The sequence below is a fragment of the Lactuca serriola genome, chromosome 5 (genome assembly GCF_051521515.1).
Source record: "Lactuca serriola cultivar US96UC23 chromosome 5, Lser_US96UC23_V15, whole genome shotgun sequence".
Taxonomy (NCBI): domain Eukaryota; kingdom Viridiplantae; phylum Streptophyta; class Magnoliopsida; order Asterales; family Asteraceae; genus Lactuca; species Lactuca serriola.
The window spans coordinates 332,418,552-332,430,240 of NC_136412.1; the positions used below are offsets into that span (position 1 = coordinate 332,418,552).

The 11,689-nt window shown below is 35.8% G+C and overlaps 1 protein-coding gene across 1 annotated transcript; it reads right to left on the bottom strand.

Annotated features, from left to right (window-relative positions):
* Positions 1 to 2,194: 2,194 nt before the first annotated feature.
* On the bottom strand, positions 2,195 to 3,863 carry LOC145051003 (protein SIEVE ELEMENT OCCLUSION B-like; the record flags this gene model as incomplete). The annotated part of the gene is made up of 4 exons (XM_078999165.1): positions 2,195 to 2,899; positions 2,973 to 3,115; positions 3,222 to 3,337; positions 3,415 to 3,863. Coding segments are annotated over 4 exons (1,413 nt in total), but the record flags the coding sequence as incomplete, so codon positions are not given.
* Between the last annotated feature and the right edge of the window lie 7,826 nt (positions 3,864 to 11,689).

Sequence of the window (11,689 nt, forward strand, 5' to 3'; positions counted from 1 at the left end):
TATGGGCGTAAATGTAGACCACCGTTGTGTTGGGCTGAGATAGGTAACACTCAGCTAGCAAGAGGACAAAAACCAAGCAATGCATTAACAGGACCAGAAATCATACGCGAAACGACAGAGAAAATAGTTCAAATCAGGGCTCGACTTCAAGCATCACGAGACCGATAGAAGAGTTACGCTGATAAACGGCGAAAGCCCTTGGAATTTCGAGTCGGCGATCAGGTGATGTTAAAAGTCTCTCCCTTGAAAGGGGTGATTCGTTTTGGGAAACGGGGAAAAATAAACCCACGATACATTGGACCCTTCGAGATTCTTGCCCGAATCGGTCCAACGGCTTATAGACTGCAGCTACCCGTTGAGCTCAGCAGTGTACACCCCGTGTTCCATGTTTCCAATTTAAAGAAGTGCTTATCCGAAGAAACCCTCGTCATTCCATTAGAAGAAATTGAAATCAATGAGAATCTCATGTTCATCGAGGAACCAGTCGAAATCATGGACAGGGAAGTGAAGAGTACTAAGAAAAGTCGCATTCTGATTGTGAAAGTCCGACGGAACGCTAAATGTGGACCAGAATTCACATGGAAACGCGAGGGCCAGATGAAGCAGAAGTACCCTCACCTATTCTCGCATTCTCAAATCTAGATTTAAAAAGGATTTTGGGACGAAATTCCCTCTAACGGGGGGAACGGGGGGAGGGGATGATGTCACAACTAGGAATTCTGATGCTTTGTAAACACTTAACAAGGACGACAATGTAACTAAAACTTGAAAACATGTATGGTGCTTATTCAATGACAACAAAATTTCATCAAACACTTCATACAAACATTCAAATAGTCAACAAAAGGTTGGAAACCCTAAAAATCCCAACTTAAGTCCATTATGAACTAGGATTTTCTTATTAGGCCTAATGGGCCAATAAGCCTCCAATTTGACTATGTTGGACTTAGAACCTTCAAATAGGCCATAATTGGGCCCAAATTCATGAGACCTAACCTTTTGGGCCTTGTAGGGCCCTAACTAATCCAATTAGCCCTAATAAACCATAAATCAATTCTTTTATGCACCTTGGGCCGTAAACAATCTCTAAAGGCCCAATGGGCCAAAAAACCTCCTTGTGGACCCCATAAATTCAAACCAAATTAAGAAGTGGGCCAAAATACACTACAAGAAAAATACTCTTTAATGACGCACGAACAATGACACTCGCTGATTAACGATATGCATTTTTGTGTGCCCCTAAAAATAATGTCAACCTTCCAAAATTTGAAGGATAGAGGACGCGTATTTTTGCGCGCCTTAAAATTAATGTCCAATAAAAAAAATACAAACACGGAGGGCACTTGTTTTAAATGGGTGTCCTCTAAAAATGTCGCTTTATATTTTTTTTTTTTATCAAACGCGCGTTTTTAAAGGGAAAAAATTTTGAAGTGCCCGCTTCTTCGATCTCTCCTCTGTATCTCCCTTCATTCACACCTAGGGCTTTTTCAAGAAAGTTCAAAACACTCTCCAATTCTCGATCGGTTCTCCCAGGCCTCTGCAACAATCGAAACTAGTTTGATTTCTACCCTAAAACCTGGTACGACTTCTCCTAATCCTTTCTCCCAGGCCTCTTCGTAAATGTTTTGAATTTTCTTCGAATTATTGACGTTATTGTTTTTGTGTAATCTGAACGCTGAAGTTTCATGTTCGCGTGTTGAATTTCGTATTTTAGGTATACGATACTGACAATGCCAATCAAAAGGAGAAGTTTGAGGCCAACTTGAAGAAATAGATTAAGAAACTTCACGGTACAAAAAACGCTTTCTCTCTCTATAATTCTCTCTACCCTTTCTCTCTCTACCCTAAAACCTGGTACGACTTCTCTCTACCCTTTTTCATTTCTTTGCTGAAGGATGTAAAGGTTAAGCCTCCTGATAAAGGATCAGTGGGTCGATTTGTGAGGACTGAGGTCAATTTAAGCGATGTTATTCCTCATGGGGTTGTCAATCAGTCTTCGTCTACTATTCACCGTGCCCGACGAAAGCCAAGTGCTATTGGAGCTGTTGTGTTAGGAATCAGGAAAGCGGAGTGGAAATTGGAGGGTTTGCATAAAGCTAGGAAACCTAATCGGGGCGATTATCTTCTCAGAACTCCTATGGATGCTGAGGATTACCTTGTGATTGGTAGTTCCATAGTTGTATGTAGATAATTCTCAATCGAGTTCAAGTAGGCCATATTGATCATGGCAACAAAGAAAAGCAATGTATTTCTCCATGAAACGATGACACTCAGGGCACCACATCCCATCAGGGACTCTACTTGCTGCTACTGGAAACTCAAATCTACAACAATTATTCGCTGCAACATGAAGCTTATCATGGTACTCCATAAACGACAAATCAAACCCATTTGTTTCAATATCTTTCTTCCACATATCAAAGTCAGATGGTGTTTGCATCATTGTGGTTCCATGTCCATTAGTCAGAATCTTTGACCCTCTACACAACAAAGCCCATGATCCATCTTTGTCACAGCTTAGAAGTTTCTTGATCTGTTGCATAATAGGGCTCAACTCCTTTCCCTGTGGGTCCAACACCATTAATATAGGACTTTTTCTAAAATGCCACCTGTCTCCTATGCACTTCATAACAACCTTGTCTATTATCGAAGGGTGGGATACAGAATACCATGACATTTTCTCATTCATCTCCTCGAATTTCCTGTCCATTTCTTTGGTGTAGTTTATAGAGGGGTCCACAATGGGAATCCACACGACTTCATAAAGAGCATTCGTCCTTGATCCGTGAATGCGGGACTCGTTGTAAATTTCTTCAAGAATCGAAAGCTCCTCACGAGACATGTCTAGCCATGATATCAACAACAACACGTTCCTCCTCCTTAGGACTTCCAGACTAACCTATGTGTGGAAAAGACGTAAATGTCCTCCTCAAGTAACAAAATCGTAAATATTAAAAGTGTTGATAGTATACCTTAATCTTTGTATTGCAATCAAAGAGTGGTTGTATATCATCCTTTGGACTAATCAAGATTTTGAGGATTTTCATGTTATCCATATGGCCTGTTTCAAACAGCTGATTGAAAGACCTCCTGAATTCAATTTCTTTCTTTTCTCCTGCATCAACCAAACAACAATAAGATTTAAGAATTAAGATACCCTTTACTATATACGTATAAGTAATCGAATCTTTTTTAGGTTAATGGATATATAGCATACGTACCAACAATACGATTGCAATTCTCCAACTGTCGCCTGAGAAACTCATGCATATGATCAATCTTTGAAGTCAATGACGATAGTTCCCATGATTGCATCTCTGTTAATGAAATCTCATACCAGAAATCCCATATAACCTTATAACTCTATGTACATTATAAATGTTATTTTGCTAAATGGGGTTAAAGTTTATTTACTCATGGCCCATGCTAGTCAAGTGAGCAATCTGTGTAGCACAAGTGATAATGCCTCTGATGTTCCAGTAGACAGCTGTCGGAATGGTATTGATTGCTGATGACATGGCCGACATATCAGGAGTTATGCACATAGATGGAAGCTCCTTGAATTGGACAATACATATGGTAAGTTCCAGAATTAAATGGATTAGTTTCTTAAGAGCTTCAAATCGAGGTTTTAATGGAGCCGTATGCTCCATGATTGTTGGAACTTGTTTAAGGATAACCATAGATTTTGCTAGTTGGTTTGATGAGTAGATTTTAGCCGGAAGCCAGAATTCTCCATAGTTGAGAGCAAAAGCTGCTAGAGTTAGCACCAGTTTTGCATCCCAATGGAAGTTTCCGACAGTGTGGAATAACGCAAGGGCTGTCGTACGTCCATCTATAACCGTTAAGCACTTGAACGCTATTTGTAAAAAAAAGTTACATTTGGATCATTAAAAAAAACTCAATAAGCTTGTCAAGCTTCGATCAAGGGTTCTAGTTCCAATGTTAGCCATTGGAATCATCAAAAGAACCAGGAGTTTGTTGCTGCAAATAATAAATCTTTCATTGTTGATAAGCATGGGCATAATGGGAAAGAAAGTGTGGATTCTGGGAAAAAAGAGGAAAAAGTGAAGAAGGGTAGCCAAAAGGAGAACAGTTTTGGTAATACAGTGAATCGGTTTGCTGAAAGATTCTACAGGTCCATGGTTTTGTGAGTTATGTAAAGATTCATCATCTTCTAGATACAAGGGGTCCCATCTTTCAGTTACTCAGAGAAGGCGTCTCGTGTAGCGGAATGTTGCTTATGTGGTGGCAATACTGGTGCTTTTAGGAAGTCAACTGATGGTCAATGGGTCCATGCCTTCTGTGCTGAGGTAATATTCCTTAATTGTGATTCTTACTTATGAGGTGATATACTATTATTATTATTTACCATAACATTAATCACTGTCAACCTTCTTGTTTTTATGTTTCTAGTTTTTATCAAATATGATACTAGTTTCTTACAATACTTTATTTATTGTTTATTCTAGGCCGAGACTCAAAAACATGGAGTTGAAGAATGGAATTCTCTGAAGAAAGTCAGGGTAAGTTATATTGTTGTTTATAAAAACAATTATTTGAATCCAAAATCTTAATTTTTTTTCTTAAAATCGTCATGCAAGTTGAATTGGAGAGATTACTCCTCATCTGTGAAAGAATTATCAGACATGAGAAATTGAAGGTAAGCCACATATTTGATTATACATACATACATAGACTAACTGATGATTGATGATTGTAGCGTGAATTGGTGATTTGTTCACATGATATGCTTTTTATGTGCTTACTTTTCAGGTAATGATTAAAATTTGGGTGAATGGTGTTGAAGGCCAAAAATTAGAGGGTCAAAGTGCAACCTTTAGTACAAAAATTGCAGAAACAGCGGATGGAGGTGCTAAACAGTCTGTTGTAGTACCAAATCCCACAAAGTGTTGTTCTAATCTGTCCTCACATGTCTAATCCTCTATCTCTATTCGCTGCAGTTGATATGAGTTAATCCAGCTACAGCTCTTGGCTTGGCTGCACAAACAGCCATATCTAAGGGTTCAAGAACTAATACTCCAGACTTCACAAACGAATTTCAAGATGTTAGGGTTCAAGGACAGATTGAGTCAGATGAATCCACCAAAAAAATTTCATAAAACCTCGTTATTTTCTCTCCATTTTTTAGACCTTGTATAAATCAATCGGGATTTTGGTAAGTTTAGCATATCTGTTAGAATGAAGCCTACAAAGCTTACATTTTTTACTCCTTTTATTTCTAATATATTCATCTTCTATGCAAATTATCATATTTTTTAGATAGACTTAACAAGGGTAAATTCGGTAAAATACAGAGTACATTGCTATTAATTTTATTCTTTTAATATACATTCAGGTTGCAGCCAAGATTTTGCAGGATGCAGCTCATGGAAAGAATTACAAATCAGATCAGGTTGAAAATTTACAACTTACTTCAAACCTAATGTTTTTCAATTCAAAGAAATTACTAAATCTTGTTATTTTTTAAAATTTAAAATTTTATGTTTTAGGATAGTGGGGCAAGGAGATTGTGTGATGCCATAGTGCTTGGAGGTTTGTAGCCAATATCATTTTAAAAAAAAATTCATTTTACATCAACACTGCTTCCTCTTTATTTCTTTTTTTTTTTCTTTTCTGTGTTCTATTCTAACACAGGTAAGAGATGAATCAGGTATCAAAGACAATGAGAAGGCCATGGTACTCAACTTTGGTGGACAAGTAAGTTGAGGATCTTTTTATGTGATAGTTTAACTTTTCATAATTCACTAATTTCTTTCATTCATCATTAACAATATAATAATTTTGCTTTCTCTCTTAGAAGATACTCAGTAAACAGAAGTAATTAGTAAAATATAATTTAGGTATTATCAAAAAATGACCAAAATGGATGATTCCATTTAACAAATTGACCAATTTTCATAACCTTTTAACAACATAACCACCTTTTTCGTAGTGGGTCTGTTGCAGAATTTAAAAAAAATAAATATGAAATACTTTTAACTGACAAAATGCTATAAAATAACTTAAACTTTAACCTTCAATGCATGAAAATTTGAAGTCATTAAGTTGGAACTTAAAGGAGGAGTACTTGCCTCCTGGTTGGATTTACCTGGTATTCTTTCTCTCTTTTTCCATATCTACCCTTTTGTATCCAATGTAAAAAAAATATTTGTGCAAAAAGTTCTATGGCTCAGGTTTGTGGAGCACATGACAATCAGCAGGAGCTTCCTCACAATTTTAAGAAGATGGCAAAAGATGTGTATACCCCTGATGTCATGGAAGCATCTGACTGCATGCTTGGTTAGTGATAAATATATATATATATATATATATATATATATATATATAATATATATAAACTAAAAAAAAAGCTTTCTTTCCTTTTGCATTCCAGACTCATTTGACATAAACTGTTTCAGGAAAAATTGGATATGAAACTGCTTTCTGGGGCTATTTTTGAAGAGGGCATTTATGTCTTTTACACATACGAAAGATCGAGAGCCGGTCTAGATTCTCATGTCACACTATGACTAGATTTCATTAATGTTTTCTAATGCAAAATCAATCATGCAACTTATTTTAAATTTTATTTAGATCAGATGAAAGTTGTTCTTGTTTCCTTTTTTAAGAAAATTCCAATCTTCTTGTTGCATTGTTTACTTATATAGGAAGAGATATATGTAGCAAGGGCACCTGGAAGATTGGATGTGGTTGGAGGAATTGTAGACTACTCCGGAAGCCTTGTTTTGCAGGTAATTTTTTTTCTTTTTTTTTTAAATGAAACAGACTATATATATAGGCTCATATGCTTTATGTATCATTTCTTTGGAAAATCAATTGGCAAAGATATTGGGAGGCACAAAACACCCTAACAACAGACAAACAAGAGGAGCTTCGCTCCCTTGGAGCACATAAGTCTTGACAACATGTTATTTCTTATTTCTTATTTCTTATTTCGTATTAATGCATTGGGTTTTTATAAAATTTTCATATTTGGACATTGTACTTTGAAAAGCTATTATATATAGTATTGAAAATGGTTTTGTATTTGGATGACACTACTATAAATATAATTCAATAGACTTTTTAAAGTACAATGTTGTTATATAATTTTTGACCATGAAACAAAGTTTGTTAACCATTAGAAACATTGTTTTTCTATAAGGGAAAAAAATATTAATTAACTTTTTCAGATAAATTAAATGGTTGAAAATGTATTGGTTTTCCTGAAAATTTTGCTAGTGATAATAGAGATAACTTACACTGAAAGGAATATAAGTATGTTGACCATGCACAAGCCCATTAAGGAACCCTGTGAACCCCATAAATTGGAAGCTACTTGTTACTTGGTCTTTGTGAGTTTTCTTCCAACATAACACACATTCATTTTAGATGCATTTTTCTACCAAAAATGACCTTGTGATAATATATGCAGGGAACTAGGGAACCATAAACAAGCATGGTATTGTCTTAACCGAGCAATAAGGGCAGATCCGGAAGATGTGAGTCTTAGACATCCCCGTGCCTCGATTTATGTTGAGCCTGGAAACTATCACAAGGCTGCTGAATCATATGAGAAAATCTGGCAACTTTGTCCTAAAAATCTTGAAGCATTGAGGACGGCAACAATTGTTTCGACTTTGTACATGTTTTGTGTTCTATAATAAATATTATGCAATATTAGCAATGTGTTACATTTACTTACTATTGGAATTAATGATTCTATGTATTTGACATATCAATGCAATGAATTATCTTTATTGTTTATGTTATTTTATTTTGTATTATGAAACCTTTAATGTGTTATTTAATTTGAAAATTAGTAAATCTATCAAAAATATATAATTTTAAAAGCATTTAAAATTATGACACGCAAAAATGCGTGTCGTCTTCCTTTATGACAAGGGCTTCCTTGATACGCATTGTGTGTCAAAAACACGCGCGTCGTAAGGTTACGAAACGCGAATGCGTGTCGTCTTCCTTTATGACAAGGCCTTCCTTGATACGCATTGCGTGTCGTAGACGCGCGTCGTAATTGCGTGTCATAAATGAGCGTCGTAAAAGCGCGTCATCTCTCTTTATGACAGGGCCTTCCTTGACGCGCATTTGCGCGTCATCTGAGCCATTTACGACGCACAATGAGTGTCGTAAAAGGCTATTTTTCTAGTAGTGATAAATCAAATTTCTCCTTCTTAAGAACCATTCTCGGCCCATGTAAAGGAAAAAGAAGAAGGAATAAAAATAAAAGAGAATTGGAGGATTTTTGTGCACTTGCCACCTCTTTATTGCATGGTGGATTTCCATGCAAGTCAACTCACTCCTTCTCTCATCTCTTCTTCTTCTTCATGGCCGATTCCCACTCTCTCCACCTCATTCTCTTTCAAAAATATCTCAAGAATACTCTCTCAAGAAGTCATCCTCCCTCCATAAAAAATTTCGAGAATCACAAGAGCTCCAAGAAGATTCTTCCATAAAAATCATCATCCTAGGTAAGTTGATGCTTAGATCCATGGTTTAGCTCCTTGAATCTTTTATAAATCTTCTTCTAACTCATGAAAGTTCATGATCATGCCTCTTAGAACCTATCTAAGCCAAAGTCTTCTCAAGAAGCTTTCTAGAGTCGAAAACAACATCAAACTCTTCCATTTCTTCTTCAAATCGAAAACAACAAGCAAAGTTGAGTTCATACCCCTCTATTTTCGGTTTTCACAAGTTTTATTGGGGATAATACAAGTAAAATGTGTAGATCTATGTGTATGTGTACGTTATGTGTGATTTCCTGTATTATGTGGTAAATATGTGCCAAAAAGGAAAGAAATCTCGAGATCTATAGCTTAAGGAAGAAAATATATGTGATCTAAGATGTAATACATTAAACAGGTCAAGAAAAATTACCCTATAAAGTTGTAATAAACATATTTCAACATAAAACTCATTTTTGGGCTATATTTGTCAAATAAACAAAAGTTGGGTTAAAGGTTGATATTCACAGTTTTCTTAAGGACCAAAAGAGTCAAAACAGTTAAAATAAATGTTTTTAGGAATATTATGCTCTTAAAAGGACTAGAAATGTAAATTGTAGCCTAATGGGCCAAATTTTTGGGCTTTTCGGCCCATAGGCCCAAAAATGCAAAAAAAATGGTTTTAAGGGATTAAAATGGTAAATTTCTCAAAACAATGGGTAAAAAGGTAAATAAATCTATTTCAGAGGTTAAAATGACCTTTTTGCCAAAAAGGATCAAAAATGCAAAGTTTTTGGATTTTGGGTCAAAATTGTAAAATTTGCGAAAAGTTTGGACTTTAAATGAAATTCTTTACTAAAGGGGATGAAACTGCCAAAGAGTAAATTTTGAGTTAAAAACATTATTTAAACAAGTCTATGGGTCAAAAATGTCAAGAAAATGGTTTAAGGGCCTAAAATGTTTTTTTTGATAATAAGGGACTAAGATTGTCATTTTTATTAAAGAAGGGCTGAATAGGTCAAATCAATATTTTTGAGTCAATTATTTTATTATTAATATATCTGGGTTAAAAATACCAAATTATAACTTATGAAAATAGAATGAAGAATATACATATATTTTCAAATATCGTTATAAACAATCGACAAGCTTCGTGCCGTTGCGATTTAACAATTCAATCAAACATCCGACAATTATACTATACCTAAAACAAGAAAATATTCAAATTGTTGGACTTGAAAGATTCTAATCATGCTTATTGGGCCTTCGTGACCCATTGACATGACTTTTGGGCCTAACAATAATAACACATGTCTATTGGGCCTCCTGTGACCCAATTACATGCTTAAGGGACCCTCAATGGCTTTTATGTGTTATAGGGCCTCAGTGGCCCATTAGCACTGCTAGTAAGGTCCAAATAAATCAAATGCGAAATGGGCCAACGTGTCCTTCGTATACCCAACAACCTTAAATAACATACGTAATTAGTAGGACCTCGTAATCCTCTTCTCCTCATTTGTTAGGATTATCTTCAATTCAAGTAAACAAATACAGGTCATTAATCAATGGTAATCAAATTCGTTTGGATTAAGTGAGTAATAACAGGCGACACCTTTAAGTTTCGTTCGTAGTATGTAGTTATAATCAAAGTCTCATGGAGGGAGAGCAAGAGTTTGTGTATAGATCTATACAGGGGTGACTCCCCCACACCTCAGTTGTTCGCTACAGTTAGACTCGGCCAGTCTAGGGTGACAAAATCTTAAGATCAATTCTGGCGTTCGCTAGAATGTCAAGACAGACGAACTAGTCATTATCATGCATGGTTATAACGACTCACATAAATAAATCCAATATTATCCTAGTAATCAAGGAAAATCATAATCATTCGTTGTGACAGTATAATAATTTGAAACAATTATATTATGTTATCGGAAAACATCAGGTTTTTTGAGGAAATCAACACCATTCACTTGTACTTTTCAATAACTATAATGCAAAACTTCTCATTTATACACGATTTGAAATCATTCATGCATGAACCTATGGATCTTCACACTTTAGTATAAATAATTGTCTTTTCAGAAAATATCGGATTTTCTGGGTTTTATAAACTGCACAAAACATTTTCATAACAACCATGCTTATGAACTCACCAACATTCCATATGTTGACGTTTTCAAAATAACTTGTATTCTCAGGTAACAGGTAAGCTGAAGAGTAATACCAAGTATGTTAGGATGTTATGCTTTGAAAACTTTCAAACAATTTATGCTATGGATATGTAATATTTAGACAATGTACTTGATGTGAACAATGTCAGTTGTAATGTATTAATGCATGGTGATGTTTATGTTATGTTTCATGTATATTCATTGTGATGATATTCAATTTGAGTCACGCGAGCCCTCGGACGTTTCCGCCGCCTGGTTCGGGGGTGTGACACAAATGGGCTACAATTGTTTAACTTTGGGCTCCTCCTAAGTTAGTTATTTTATTGGGCCATCTCAACAAATAAAATGGGCTAATTTTGTAAAATTAAAATCATCCATTTATGCTCGCGTACCTCAAGCTCCGCTCAACAAAATACGTTTTTAGAATGCGTATTGCGGTCTGGACTCGCTCGACATTGTAAAAAAAAAAGGGAGAATAGTAGTACACTATCGCTGCTACTACTTTGCAAAGCATTTTAAAAATAATCACGACAGAAAATATGAATCAATTTATGATTTCAAGAAAACGTCCTAAAATCTGATTGCTTTATCTTGGAATATAATCGCTCTAGCGCTACGACCCTCACAGCGCACCGACTGCAAGCTCGCAAAGTAAGGCTTGGTCTATAAAGCAGTTACAGGGGACATGCGAAGTGTGCACTGCTGACCAATCACTCAAAGTTTCCCCCAGTGGGCATAAATATACAATCTTCTACCCAATATTGGTTGTGGACCTTATCCCCCTCACTGGGGTGTATGCAGTTTTCCCTGAATGGTGTTTCTATGGAAAACTTGCTGCTGTGACTGGTCACACTAGTATAAACACTAAAAAGAAAACCAACAAAAATGGCGTGGTTCAACGAGGTACCAATCTCCAATACAACCACACTTATAGCAAAACCACCAAAATATGGTCTTGTTGGTCACCAACAAGCTGTGAACAAGTCATACAACATATTATAAATGACAAAGTCTGTTATGTACACTCACACCCCTATTTGGGTGAATAAAGCA